Consider the following 15,518-nt stretch of genomic DNA (forward strand, 5'->3'; position numbering starts at 1 on the left):
CTCTTCCTCTTCAGCTCCTCCAGCTCAGCCTCTGCGTCCTGCTGCTTCTGCTTCATCTTCTCAAACTCCTCGCTTTCTGCATCGTTTCGTCGGCGCTTCAGCTCCTGCAGTTTACGCTCGGCCTCCAGTCGCTCTTTGTCTTCTGTCTTGGTGGAGGGAACATTGTCCCTGCTCACAAACACACAATTATTAAATGAATACACATACAAACACACGTTTCTCTAATCAACTGCTGTTGAAAATGAGCACAGAGTGTGGGTTTCTACGAGTGAGGATGCATTTTAGTTATTAAGACTCATTCTAGTCTCAAAGTGTATAACAAGACTACAACATGATAGCAGCTGTGTACTGACTGTACTGGTTCTTTGAGCTAAATGCTAACAGGTATAAACTTTACCATGTTCATCTTCCTAGCTTAGTGTATTAGCATGCTAACATTTGGTAATTAGCACTAAACATAAAGTACAGCTGAGGCTGATGGGAATGTCATTAGTCTTGTAGGTTTTTGGTCATAAATCGAAGTGTTGGACAAACTAAAATTTTAACCTGATGGTGGTGCTAGAGGTAAAGAGGCTGTGGGTCGCCTTCCATTGACAGTAGCCCGGAACAGACAAACCAAATACTGGCTCAAGAAAGGGAATTTGCATTTTTCACATGTTTCGTGACCATGGTAGTTTCTCCTACCCTCTCATTCCCAGGTTGTCAAATACAGACATGAGTGGTGTTCAGTTAGTTGCAATCTGAAACTTCACCGCTAGATGTCACTAAATCTTACTGGTCCTTTGTTCCTATTGGAATAAGGGGTCCATCCAACTTTACCTTGATGTCTTCTCTGTTTTCTTAAGTCTATTCTCAATGAGAGCTCCGTTCTGTTTGGCTGGTTCATTCTTTCAAAAAGAGGAACAAAAGTCATACATTAAAACACCGTTCTAACTATATCTTGTATATTAGAGAAGGCTTCATTATTAAATGACAATCATGTTTTACCTTTTCCTTAAAACCAAATCTCTTCGGCTTCTCCTCCTTTACACAGAAGACAGAAATGGAGGAAAAATAATAAGAAACAGAAGGCTCAGTGGAAACATATAATGTCAAAAAACCCACAAAAAAGCTATCAAGCACTGTTGCAAACCAAAGCGTGGTAGTGAATGCAACACAGATGTAAACTGAAGTTACTGTGACATCCACAACACCAGCACCCTCTTTCATCCATGTGGCAACAAAACCCTGGGACTTCACAGTGATTTGTGACCACACCATAACAGTAAATGACTGCAAAGTCAGAACAAAGCCAGGATAAATCAAAAGTGGCCGTCCACAGTCACTTAATCTTAAGGATTGAGGACTTGTGTTAGTACATTACATGTCTGTATTCTTACTTTACAGATGGGGATGTTATTACCAGCCTTCATTAGAATTTTCCAGGTTTCGGAAGCGGCTGTTAACATGAAAACATCAATAAATCACATCAATACCTCCTCTTTCTTTTTCTTCTCTTCCATCTCTCTCTTTTTGCGCTTATCCTCTTCCTCTTTTTTCTTCTTCTCTTCAGCCTCCTTTTTCCGTCTCTCCTCCTCTTCTTTCTTCTTCTTCTCCTCCAGCTCCTTCTTCTTCTGCTTCTCTTCCTCCTCCTTTTTCTTCTTCTCTTCCATCTCTTCCTTCTTCTTCTTTTCCTCCAACTCCTTTTTTCGTTTTTCCTCCTCTTTCTTCTGTCTCTCTTGCATCTCCTTTTTCTGTTTTTCCTCTTCCTCTTTTCTCAGCCTCTCTTCTGCCTCCTTTTGTTGCTTTTTCTCCTCTTCCCTTTTCTTTCTTTCCTCCTCCTCCTTTAGTTGCCTTTCTTCTTCCTCTTTCTTGAGCTTTTCCTCCATTTCCCTTTTTTGCTTTTCCTCCTCTTCTATCCTCAGCTTTTCCTCCAATTCTTTTTGCTGTCTTTCTTCTTCTTTCCTCTTTCTTTCTTCTTCCTCCTTGTCAACATCAGGAGAAGTTTCCTCTTCAGCATCTTTCTTTCCTGAATCGGGCTGTTCGACCTCTACTTCTGTTGCTGCAGCCTTCTCCTCAATCTCCTCCTATAAAATAAGATACATTTGTTTTGTGTCAATTTATATACGTATTTTAATACAATTAAATTATCAAAAATCAATAACAAGAGACCTCATTTGTTGTGCTCACTGTTGTTGATTCCTCAACAGTCTCCTGTTAAGAAAAAAACACATAAGATACGACAGAATAATCTCACTCCAAACAACTTGACATAAAAAATCTGACATCTTTCACTTTACCTTCTCATCTTCCTTCTTGTCCTCTTCCTCTTTGCTCCAGGAGTTTGTATCAGCGTCTGCCACCTCCCCTTGGGCTGGTTTCTCCTCCTCTTCCTCTGTATGTTGCTGTCTGCTGCTGATGGAAGACTCCTCCAGTGTGCTGTCTGTGCCATTTGTGTCAGTGACGGTGGGGTCAAACTCCTTCTGCCTCTCCATGGCCTCCTTCATTCTCTTCTGCCTGCGCTCCTCCCTCTTGGCCAGGCGCTCCAGCAAAGCCTGGTCATCATCTGCACCTTCGGCACTGGTTGTCATGGAGGTCTCCATCACACTGTAAGCACATGAAATACACTTGAAATTCAAGTTGAAGCTCCAAAATTGCAATTAAAGTTTTTCCAATAAACTTAATAACTGCTTTATATTATATTATATTATCATTTATCCAACTGTCTTCACTGTTTTCTATGATGCCATTCATTTGTGCAGGTGTAAGGAGGAGAAAGTACAGATATTAGTTTCAAAACTGAGGGGGTAAAAGTAAAAAGTAATTAAATACTCAAGTACAGATACCTGAAAAAAGAGTACAGTAACAAAGTATTTGCACTTTGTTACTTCCCACCTCTGTAACTGGCTTAATAACTGTGCTAATGTAACTGCAGCAGATATTTTTAAATTGCAGTTTCATGGTCAATAGAGCAAAATTAGCAAAGGATCGATGGCATGTGTAACTGTATTGTTTACTTTTAATGGCTGCAGTCAACAGTTAATAGCAACACTAAACCTTTTCTGGCCTGTACATCCTGCAGACAACAGGCTGTTGGTCCTGAACATAACTGGGGATAAACAAGTACTGAGAGCAGCATACTGTAAATCCACCCAGCTTACTGGTAGGGAAATCCACTTGGTAACACCTATCTACTGTCCAACAAATAACAGCTTTTCTTTTTCTGCTTTGGTCTACAGCTGTTTATGGTGCAGCTTTAACTCGGTTACAGAAAGGACAACTGTTTTATGAATACTACCTACTACTACCTATACTACCTTGTTTTCCTGGTTTATCCCACTACCGAGTGTTATATACCCATAGATCTACATTGTACCTGTTAGTGTCGATCACATCAGTGGTTCCAGACTCCTCCGTGTCCCTCATCTTCTTCCTCTCCTCCCTTGCACGTCTTCTTCGCTCCCGAGCTTCCTCTTCATCATCATCGTTGGTGCAACCCACACTGAAATAAAATAAAATACAGATGCATAGTACATGTGTTTGTACTCCACAATGAGACATGCATTGGAATATAAGAAGAAGAAGTAAAAGTTATAGTAATTAGTGGTAGTTAATACTCACTAATGAATTTAAAGTAGCATAAATTCACCAAAATGGATAGATTAAATAGTAAATGTAAAATTTTTTTTATATTCATAATTACACAATTTCCACGTTTGTAGCTGTTAAAGTATATTGTAAATAAGATCTGCTTGTGACCTCTTATTTTAGTTAATGGCCTTAGTTGTGATTAGTTCATTAATTTGAAGTATTCAGTGATATACGCCACACTGTCTCAAGCAAACCTCATAAGACATGATGGAGACGGGAGATGCCCCACAGATGGAAAACAGACTAAGACATAACAAGAAACACATTCTACATTTGTCTGAAACTTAAATGTCACAAGAAGAAATTGAGGTGGAAGGAATGACCCCATGGCAACACATTTAATCAGAGACAGAGGCAGTGCTGGGTGGAAAAAGAGCAAGATAAAGAGATAAAGATGAGGACAAAATCACCAACTCTAGACAAAAAAAAGAATCTTTACACTCTCCTGTCCTTCTCATCTCACTCACATCCTGTCATTGACCTTCATCCAACTACGTGTACATCCACAGTGGGACTTTTGAGCTTGCCAGGTTGTATGTTTCCAAGCACTACCAGGCTTTATGAGGCACGGAGAAAGCTTGAAATGGCTCATTGATAGAGCACGGGTATTATTTCCCTCTGCTCTTCACGCAATGATTTACAGATGTTATGAGAGGAGGTGATGGGAACCACAAGAATCCTTTATGTCTTTAAAACAGAAACAAAGACTCAAACAAGGTTGAAATCCAACAAATCCTCAGGCAAAGTTTCCTCCAATTGGCATGGGTCGCCCCGAGGAATCACTGAGGTAGTAATTCAATTCGATAAAACTCCACCCAAAGCTGGAGGCCTGCTGTGAGAGTGCTGTCAAAATGTTACATTTCTAGACGACCAACCTGAGGGACATGAAACATAATAAATGAACGGAAATATGATGAGAAAAAAAACGTGGTGAGATGAAGGAAAAGAGATTAACTCAAATTGTCAGAAGCATTCAGAGAAGCCTATCTTGTGCTGAAATAAAAATGGCAGTCAAAACATTCCAGCGTCTGCAGAATTTCCTCGGGCTGCAGAGAGGAGCTGAGAGGCTGGGTTGGCACTGCTGGCAGGGCTGGCTGCAGGACTGTGAGAAAATTGTTAGGAATGCCTTTTTTCACTGAGGCTCTGATAGGACGTCTGATATGACAACAACTGACTTCTGAACTAGAAGAAAATAATGTGTTGAGATGTAATTGATTGTACGGACACACTGACTATCTGATCATGGCCTAATGTCACCACTAACCCTTGAAAGATAAAAGTTACAATATTCTTAACAAATTCAACGAAGACACCAAAACCAGCTTTATACTGTATGTGTTAGTTTGTCTCTGAGTGTTTTCTGACACCCCCAACCTGTCTGTAGCACTCATGCTCAAAGCCCATTCATTCCCATTGAACATGAGTAAAAAGATGTATTGGGAACTATTCTGTATTTCTATATCTAATATTTCAGCTGTGGATTAATACACATTTGGCACTATAGTGAATATTTACTGCAGCAAGACTGTGTATGTGGAATTGATTAAAAACAAACTACATTGGCAATATTCAGGAAAATGTCCCTCAGCCTTTGAAGGATCAATTTATTGCTGTTTTTTAATGGGATCTTTTGAAAATAAATAATTCCTGTAATTATTTTGTGGTTAATTTAAGTGTCTGTAGGCTCTGAGTAGTAGCTTAGTAATTGATTAAGCTGCAGCTGACAGCTACAGGTGTCAGCAATTGTGCTTGTACTTGAAGTTGAATCAGATTGTTAGTTTGGTTTATATTGTTATTGTACTGTGAATAACACAGTTAACACTGAGCAGGCAACCTTTACTTCTGCACCCCCCTACAGTTTATATCCCTGTAGATCCCTTTCCTTTTTGTTCTTATTATGTCATAAGATACAGTCTAAAGCATCAAATCTGCAAGTTTACACTTGTGAGTCACCATCTTACTGTAGAACGGATATCAGCAATAACTCTATATGAGCACACAGAGAGATGGAGCGAGACGACAGAGAGCAAGAACAAAAAAAATCCAAACAGCAGCTCAGTCCCTAATGAGCGAAAGAGGAGATCATTTAACCATCATCGCCTGGGCACCATCCAAGTCCTGTCTGCTGTACTCTTCGCAGGTACTCACAACTCTCTCATGCAAAATGCATAAACCCAAAGACAGACAAATACACACAGTAAGCCTTGAGCACTGATCATCTGTCTCCAAGACACTGCATGGCTAAAGGATCATTAGAAGACCAAGAAAAAATATTAGAGAAGAAACATGTTCTAAAATGGTTCATTGCACAATGGTAAAGGTAAGGTACGTGGGTTGACAAACAGAAAACTGGCTCGGTCGGACTTCCCTGTGAGCAGCTGGTGTCTAATAACGCTAGCAACGACTGTACATGTGGTTTATAAAAGCAGGGGAATGTTAGACCCTGCTTATCAAATAAGGTGTACTGAAGCTGAAGGTGTATCAGGTTTAAAACTGATAAAAACAAATGAGGCTTTAATTTAAGAAATTGTGGTGTAGGATGTCCTTTTATAGCATTTGTACAATTTTAACCATGCATTCACTTTTTGTTCTGCAAAATCCAGCTGGTGTTTGAGTGTGCATGTCCATACATGTGTGCTTGTCCTGTCCGGACATATGTTTATAAGTTCTTAGAGGGTTCACTCACTTATCAGCCTCAAGGCGCATCTGCTCTCTCCTCTGCCTCCTCAGCTCCATGCGGCGGTCAAACTCATCGTCCATGATGCCCAAAAGATTCTCCTCACTTTCTCACTGAAAGACACAATCGTGACATCAAATCATGTGTGCTAAATCCTATACAATCTGTCAGTCAGTCACTCATCAATTGGTTTATTTTGGATCATTGGATTCCATTTGCTTGGAAAATCTTCTAATTTCTGCTTGACATGGCACATCTTTCCTGTACATTGGGATCCTACAAAATCTCATTTCATCATCATGGTAATTTCTCAACGTTGTGAGGTTTATTACTAACAGACCCTCACTGTGACAAAGAAAACATGCTAAATTACATTTTTAAAAAGTTATTCATAAATATACACACATCAAAATAAAGGGGGCCACCTAAGACAGCTTCATGGCATGAATAGAAACATAAAGAACTACAGTGCCTGTTGGTTTACAATACCTTAGCAGTAGCTGAAGTTTAGTCCATGAACAGCAGTGTCTCTCCTCTCTTCATACATCAACTTCTACAGTCTGGTTTATATCTCAGCCCTTCTGCAGCACAAAGAATTCCTGCTTGTTCTTTCAGCGACTTTAACTACCAGAAAAGGCAAAGCCTGCCTCTCTGCTCCCCTCTCTTTCTCTCTCAGCCTCCCTCCTCCTCCTCAATCTGACTCCTGCTCTCTCCCCCTGCCTCACTTTCCCCTCCCTGATCTCTGACTTTAGACTCTCTCAAACTATCTCCCCTGGTCTGCATTGCTTTATCCTGCTTTCTTTCTGTCTGTCTTTCTGATGTAGCTGTTGTCAAATGTATCAGTTTAACCCTGTTTCCTTAAAGACCCTTTTGTTAACCACCAAATAAGAAACCAAGCTTAAATCATCTTAAATCAACTAATAATTGTCTTTGCTCAGATCCACTGTCCAGATTACCACACACAGACATCAGGCATCATATCAGTCATTATATCAGATTCTAGAGAGGAGTTACATTCATTTCTATGTTGTCTTTCAGGATCAAAAGCATTTAGATTCAGAGATGATCCATGACATGTAGCCTAAAAGACACCCAAAACTCAAAACAGAGGAATCTGTGCGAGTCTTATGAGAGAAAATCAGAATATCATTTGTTCTCTCTTGCAAACACTTGTGACAATGTCTCTGGCTTTTGAGAAAGTCATTAAAGGACCAGTGTGTATGATTTAGTGGCACCTAGCGGTATAGTTGAAGATTGCAACTCTCTCACTTCTCCTCCGCTTCCAAGTGTGAAGAAGAAACAACAGTGGTTGCGAAAAACATATTTAGAGCCTGTGGTTTGTCCATTCCAGGCTACAGTAGAAACATTGCAGTTCATGGGAGACTACCAAACCAACAAACACATAACAATTCATATTTTCAGGTGATTATACACTCGTGAAAACATACCTAATATGCCAATAGATCCTCCCAAATCTTAAACACTGGACCTTTAAGCCCCTGGAACAATTCTTCCTGAATGAAGGTGGAGTCCTATAATATCCTATTCACTGGGAAGCCTGTTATACAGGATAGTTTTATTCAAATTGTAGAGGCTGGACAGGCGTGATATCTCTGAGAAAAGTGCCCCTCATTCATCATATCATTAACTGCTGCTGCTGTTGTAGTGTAGATCTACTGAAACTTCACTGGCGTCAGACTTTATTAAGAGTGCATGTAATAATCACTGCAGATTCTTCATTATGGATGAAATGATCATTCTAATACATGGCTGCCAAAGTATATAATCTACAATTGAGTATGTATCTAATAAGCAAATAATAAATCTGAAGTTTTGCCCACACTGGTAGGGGGTAATTTCCCAAAGCTTCCCAAAGACCACAACTTCCTGAGCCAAGTCACTATCTGCAAATCCTTCTGGTTATAGAGCAAGAAATCAGACACATAATCTTGAGTGTTCATAGATAAAATCTTGTGAATAAATTGAGCATATCCTTAGATGCAATATCAACTTCTTGGGCTAAAGAATTAACTAGATCATTCATCTATGGCCTTTAAGACAGTTTGAGTAGCGCTGTGTTAACACCTTTAGCCGTGAGAGCCAATTCCAAAGCACTGCCAATAAAAACGCTTCATCAAATGTATTTTTTCTTACATAGAACATTTACCAGCTGCACAATAAGCAGCTGCCATCAACCATCTTTTGACGACCTTGTATAAGTCTGTAAGAAAGCCTGCCAGTAACTCCAGCCAACAGATACAATGCACTGCAGTGTGAAAGTAGGAACAGTGAAGGTATGATTTCAGAGCAATTCTGTCCCAACCAGAGAAGGGAGGAAATTAAACCAGCAAACTAACACATATATATTTCTGCATGAAGTGTTTAGTTTGATTACTGGATGTCTGTTGTCTCTAAGGAATCCACTTTTAAACATATACTTTTAATTTTTATGAAGAAATAAACTTCTTCTTAACATATGCGCATTATGGCTGGAAATGTTTCAGACGTTGTCCCGTGTTGGGACTTGTGAAATTTAAGTTAAGGAATAAACTGAGGCCACAAACTGTAACTGTGTATGTTAATATGGTTCACAAACTTATTTCAGTGCCAGACTGAAGAGTGTGAATTCTGAAGACATCCAACAGTTTATCCCTAAACAGAATCAATAATACAAATTCATAAAACTGAACTATTGATTATAAGAAACCTCTTGCAGCAATTAAAGTGCCTCATATATGTCGGGACATCCTGAGCCAGGAAAAACATTAGCTTAGTTTTTAGTCAGGCTTTGATATCTTCTGTTGGTGGTTTTCTTAATATACTGAAAATGAGTCTAATGACAGTGGTGAAGGAAACAGACCTCCATCCAACTACTGCGAGTCCAGGACCAAAAAGTCTGCGCACACACACACACACACACACACACACACAACTCATTTGTTTGACATTTAAGGACATGCTGAAAGAAAATGATATGGGGAAAATTTCTGGCCTGAAACCACGCATCAATCTTCTTCTATAACAACATACCAACGAAAACTGTACTATCAGATGATGTGAGCTTACAGATTTTTATATAATGTGTGTTTTCTCTCCTCACTGTATGTCCCAACCAGTCACTAGCAGTGTAGCACAGCTTGTGTTATCAGAGTTGATTATATGAGGTAATGTAACACTATGTATTGTCACTAAGAGGGCTACTTGAGCACCATCCCTTTATTTAGGTATCTGTATCTTAAGATCTGACAAGGAGCCCACCAACAGTGAGCAGCCGGTCATAATGGAGCAGATGGATATAGCAGTTTAGTTTTTACAATGGGCGATACCATATACAGTCACAATGGCCTACAAACAAGACTGGGTCAAAAGAGATCTTTTTTAAAACATCCACTACATGGGTAGTAACGGTTGAGAGCTTTCCTGGAAAAGGGCAGCACGTTCACAAATCACTTCCCTGGAAAACAGGAAAGTGATTAATTGAAACCCATATTTAGCACAAAACATTTGGAGAGGTGGTTGCTGCTAATGTATAAAACAAAATGATCTGTAGTCCGGAAATAAAACACAAAAACAAAGATCAAAAGAGTGTACTGAGTGAATGCCTTTGTGCAGATGTGTATGGTTCCAGACAATAAATCCTAATATATTTGATGATCCTCTGACTTTTTCCTCTAGCACAACCATAAGCTATTGGATGGATTGCTATGAAATTTGGTATTATGCTCCTCTTAGGATGAAGTGTAACTTTTCCTCGAGTGCCATCAGGTCAAAATGTTAATTCAGAATAGAATAAAGTTTATTGTAATGTATAAAATCAGACACAGTACAATGTATAGTGACATTTGTCCTCTATATTTAACCCATCTCGGTACAAGGAGCAATGTGCGGCCACAGGGACCAAATCCAGATCAAAGCCAGAGACTTGGTCATGGGTACTGACTGGAGAATTAACATAATACTATGTTTTGATGGTGGGGGAAACAGGAGCATCTGGAGGAAAACCACACAAACACAGAGGGAGAATATGCAAACCACACAGGGCCTGCCCCAGGACCTTCTTGCTGTGAGACGACAATGCTAACCACTGAGCCACCGGGCTGTCCAATACTTTGGTTTATGGCCAAATACCTGCAAACCAGGGATGTAAGATCCACCGGTTTGCATCGGTGCACCGACATTAAAGCTCAAGATGCAATGCAGCACTCACCCCTCCTTCCCAACATCCATCATTACACAAAGTGTTCCTCACAGCGATGATAGAAGGTATTCTAGCTATGTGGTCTCCTGTACAGCAACGCCAATCTAAAATCAGTCAACTATCATGTCAAGGGCATCTATTGTCCTAAAGATATGCAACAATAATGACCACAACAGTTGGTCAATTTTGTTCTTTGGCATCATCACATTCATCATTGAACAACCTCATTTGTGTAGACATCACCTACGTTTCTTATTAAAGCATTTTTCTAGCGCTAATCTATGGGGGTGAAGCCCTAACATCGTTGCAACATAATTCCTCTCACATTCAAACATGAGACAAACCATCACTCTCTCACATCTGTTCTTATATGGGATCAATTAGGGCTGGTCTGTTTTGTAAGTCAGGAGCTGGAGTGCTGTGGCCTCTATGGAGCAGCAAAGACAGACTGACCTGCAGGCTAACAGCTCACAGACATGTCAGAGTCATGATCCAGGCCTGTTTGGATTGGCCAGGGTCCAGCAGGGCCGGTGAAGTTCTGCATTTCTAAAGTTTAAAAACTCGACACTCTGGCTAGAGGTGAATGCTTTTCTACCCCCCACTATGTTCCCCATAACAGCTGCCCCATCAGTCACCACACAGGTCATTTGTATGGATTAGATGTGTGCTCTTGGTGGTGAATTATTCCCTCTCTAACACTGAAATAATCAAAATTCTAAGTCCCCCTTAGATGAAAGCACTGATCATACTGACATTTTAGTTCAGATAGAAGTGTCTGTGCCTACCCGAGACACTGAAACAGTCCCTTAGAGCTCCAAACCTTTGAACTGCAAGATGTAATCAACTCAGCTTGTTATAGGCTGTTATAATCTGCCAGGAGGTGGAATCAAGTTCCTAGAAGATGGGTGCCAAAGATAGATTCGAATTCATGCATCTGTAACTGATTTGTCTCATCTGGGTAAGCTCTCCCTTTTGTGGCCCGCTGATAGGATCAAAAGCTGATGAGGCACCTCTTTCTCTCTACCTCCGCACAGCCACTCTCCTCTCATGCAAATGGAAATTCATCATTTGCTTAACGTTTGCTGAGTGCTTCACCAGACACTGCTCATGAATATTCATCGACGTTTGCAACAGGTGAAAACTTGAAAACAAGAGGAGAAGGGCAGTGACAGTAATGGCTTCCTGCTGGCCACATTTAATTGCCTGACACCAACGTGATAAATGTAGACCGGAACAAATGTTCTGTGTTTGTTCTGTAAAATGCCGAAGTACAACATTTACTTTTAAAGGTCTAGTGTGTAGGATTTAGTGGCATAGCAGTGTACTTGCGGATCATAACTATGGTGGCTGAAAAAGCACAAGAGATACATGAACACGTCTATTAGAGCCATTGTTTGTCCCTTCTGGGCTAAACATGGCAGTTCAACATGGCAGACTCCATGGAAAGCAAAGACCTTTAAGCATTTCGTAGCTAGGAATCTACAGCAAGCTTTAACTGGAAGTTCAGATACACAAGACATTGTGTCACAAAAGACTTTTAAAGGGATAGATTAACCTCAGAGTCAGATTAGAGGATAAAACTCTCCAGTCAGTGAAACTATGGAGCTGAAGCCATGAGGGCAATAAGCTTGCCTTAGCTTAACTTAGCTTAGTTTGGCTTAGTGTAAAGACTGGAAGCAGGGGTAATAACTAGCCTGGGTCAGTCTTACTATAAAAAAACACTTCCAGTATATCTAAAACTATTTGTTGTTCTTGTTCCTACAGTGGACACAATTGTTGGCATTAAAACAACTGTTATGTTACAGGATTGTCACTCTTACCTGTGCCAGGTCATGCTGCTTAATCTTAATATCTTAATACTTAAAATGTACACAGAAGCGAGATACCACATATAACTATTAAATCTGATACCTGCAATAGAAACTACAACATGTCGAAACCAGACAATCTACTTGCTCTGTGTGTATTGTATCTTCAAACCCTTCTAATTTAATACATTCATTTCACATGGAGATCAGAGTACGTTCAGGAGCAATAATGCAGTGCTGGCCCCAGCCTCCCATAGTTTGAGCAGGTTTTAGGAAGTCTACTAAAAGCATGCAGCTTTCAGGCATATTTAGGGAAAAACTACTGAATACTATATGATGTGTTAGTGTTAATAAAGACAGGTCATACTTAGGTAGTGACTAATACTGGAGGCAACGATTTAGGAATCACACTTTTAATAAACTGATTGAAGTTAACTAGGTGACCTATTAAATGTGATAAATGAGTACGGCTCTGAAAGTTTTTGGAAGTATCCAATGCCAGTGTTTCCCATCAAAATGAGTTAAATCACTATAAGCCCACATTCGAGTCCTTTGTTTTTAAAGCCAACTACGATTTAGCCTGAGAATTCCTCAAATGGTCCGCTGAAGGTTATAATAAGTCTTATAAGACATTAGTGCCTGCTATGCACTAAAAGAGTTAAAAGCCTTCCACTAAAAGCCCCATAATTGCATCAATTGCACGGCCCTTCTTTGTGTCTCTATTCATCCCAGCATTGTGTACACCATGTGCTGTTTGTATATTGTCTGGACTTTGTAATTACTGGGTTGATGATGGCGTCTTTACAAAGTGTTTGCGAATGTATTAATCAGACATCAAAAGGAGGCAGACTAAAGCATTATGTTCTATTAAAGACTGTTTCTAATGCATGATTTACATTTGGTTTGGCATGGTACAGGAGACCTCACATCTTCAATCAGGAAATATTCAGGAAAGACATGCAGGCAGCTGGATATTAGTAGGCTAACGGTAGGCTACATCTTTCTCTCTGTCTCTGTCTCTGTCTTTTTCTCTCGTAATCATTCAGAAACATTTTGCGAGTGTAACAAAACTGAAACCAGAAATGATAAATAAATAAATGATCTAACTGATGCTTTTACATCCACTGGTATATCATCAGGCATCTTTTGTCTCCTCTGCAAATAGCCTACCTTTGTTGGATGTTAACTCGTATGTTGAATGACCAAATTGTAAAAACAACAAATTGTAATTTTTACACTTTGGTAAAAAAGAGACAATATACCTAATTTGAGGCAGTTCCGTGAATCCAGTTTCTTCGTTACGGTACTAATTCACATATTCAATACTCTTGTTCTTAATATTGTTCTAGAACTACCATTTTCTGATTCGAAATCACTTTCATTGAATTTGTTATCCAATACTGTTTTCACAGTCCTGCAATTGCTTCCAGTACAGACCTCAAAGGCCAGCAGCTGTCTTCGACCATTATTGGAAGTGTTTAGCTGTCTCAGCTGCATAAAAGTGTGCCCACACATATATAGTGAGGGTAACATGAATATTTGTTTTTATCTAGTACTGTACATCCTAAATTTTAAAATTATTATACAGATTAGTTGCAAGGTTCATAACTGAAGAATTAAAAGAAATCCATTTGTTGCTAATGTGCACTGTATAACAGCATCAGCTGCATATACAAAGTATAGTCCTCAGATAACTCTAAGGCCTAAAATCAGACAAGGTTTTTGTTAAAAGATAAAGAAAGTGCTTCGACGTGCTTATAGAATAAACAGTTGCCAGAGAGGCGTTTGCAATCAATCAAGAAGCCACAGCTGCACATGCCCAAACATGGTCGCATATGAAAAAGTCCCTGACCAGGATACAAATTCCACACAGTTTACAAGACACAACATAGTGTAGTGGTGACCTTTTCTGCTGCTCGTTTAAATGTTTGTGTACAGTTTGGTTGAAAAGGAGTGTGTGTTGTTTTGTGGCCGATAACCATCGACTGGTAAAGTGGAGATTTGTAAGCATCTTATCATCTCTATGCGGAGTTAATAGGCTCCACTGGACGCTCACTCACACTCCTCAGCTCTCCACTCAGTGCTCTGCAGCTCTGCTTTGTTTTAACAAGCAACAGGACACAAGGAGTCAATCATCAACTTTAACGACAGGTAAAAAGTGGAAATTAACAACAACTTCAGCGAGTCGTGAGTCATGATCACTGAAACCTGAATAAAATGTCATGGTGACACAAGGGGCTAAAGTGATCCAAATTCAAAGTTATAGTTTCCTCCTCAACTGTACTCAATGGAAATAGATGCAGCTATGTGCACTCCCTGTTCTGCATCCCATCAGCTGAGATGGTGTACTCGGCCTCCTTTTAAGGAAGTACACAGGCAGTGTTAGTTGTAGTGTCCCGGCTTGGCAAGGCCATGGACAGTCAGCATGGTTTATTCTAGAAAATACCTGCTGCTATACAAAGTGGCAATCCAAGAATAACTTATTTCCATTGTGATTGGAATAATAATGCTGCTGGGAGTCATCGTTGAAGTCAATAAAAGGAAATTGACTATGCCTCTTAGAAGCTGAATAGGAAATGCCGGACATTTAATCAAGAGTCTAAGTCGCTCTAATATTGATGTAAGGAATGTTATTTTTTCTTACATCTTAGTCGGTTGATGGCAGAATGATTGCTGATGAATGACTCCGTCACCTCTACCGGCTCCTCTAACTCGCTCATGTGGAAAACCATTTCCTGTCCTATTTAGAGCGTCCCACCTGTACAACTAGAGAGCAGAAAGCCTCCCTCTCAAATCACAACACTTTCAAGCAACAAAGGCTCATTTGTGCTCAGACTAAAACATTAACGGCTGGATCTCCCCTGTGTTCGCTTCTCATTGCAGACATTGGTGTTTGGATCGAGCTAATCACAAATATGTGAACTCTTCTTGTTTGCATTGTTGATGTGAAGCTGTGTGTTCATCGTTTATAGGAGGCTTGAAGTCAGATCTCTTATGAATAACTTCTACACCTCATGCAATGTGTGCACAAACATTTTATTGTACATACGCAGCTGTTTTCACTCTCATGACGCACAATAATCCTGGTTTCAGTAATCAAGAGGGGGAGAGGATGCTCTCAAAACCCAAACACATTTCCAGTCTCCAAAGAGATGAGTCCCGTGGTCATAAACTCACACACTCCAACCTCATGTGGTTGTAGCCT

General features: G+C 39.9%; 1 protein-coding gene across 1 annotated transcript in view; it reads right to left on the minus strand.

Annotated features, from left to right (window-relative positions):
• The window catches only part of LOC118330350 (non-muscle caldesmon-like), a 16,424-nt gene extending 9,467 nt beyond the window's left edge, over positions 1 to 6,957 (minus strand). The window contains exons 1-9 of the mRNA XM_035664844.1: positions 6,797 to 6,957; positions 6,317 to 6,420; positions 3,356 to 3,481; positions 2,280 to 2,586; positions 2,152 to 2,193; positions 1,827 to 2,066; positions 988 to 1,023; positions 820 to 887; positions 30 to 168 (exon numbers count right to left, since the gene is read on the minus strand). Coding sequence (XP_035520737.1) covers positions 30 to 168; positions 820 to 887; positions 988 to 1,023; positions 1,827 to 2,066; positions 2,152 to 2,193; positions 2,280 to 2,586; positions 3,356 to 3,481; positions 6,317 to 6,390 — 1,032 coding nt within the window. The 5' untranslated portion in view covers positions 6,391 to 6,420; positions 6,797 to 6,957. The remainder of the gene's footprint in view (positions 1 to 29; positions 169 to 819; positions 888 to 987; positions 1,024 to 1,826; positions 2,067 to 2,151; positions 2,194 to 2,279; positions 2,587 to 3,355; positions 3,482 to 6,316; positions 6,421 to 6,796) is intronic.
• Between the last annotated feature and the right edge of the window lie 8,561 nt (positions 6,958 to 15,518).

Source organism: Morone saxatilis, unplaced genomic scaffold (assembly GCF_004916995.1).
Source record: "Morone saxatilis isolate NCDOM2014 unplaced genomic scaffold, NCSU_SB_2.0 Contig2, whole genome shotgun sequence".
NCBI lineage: Eukaryota > Metazoa > Chordata > Actinopteri > Moronidae > Morone > Morone saxatilis.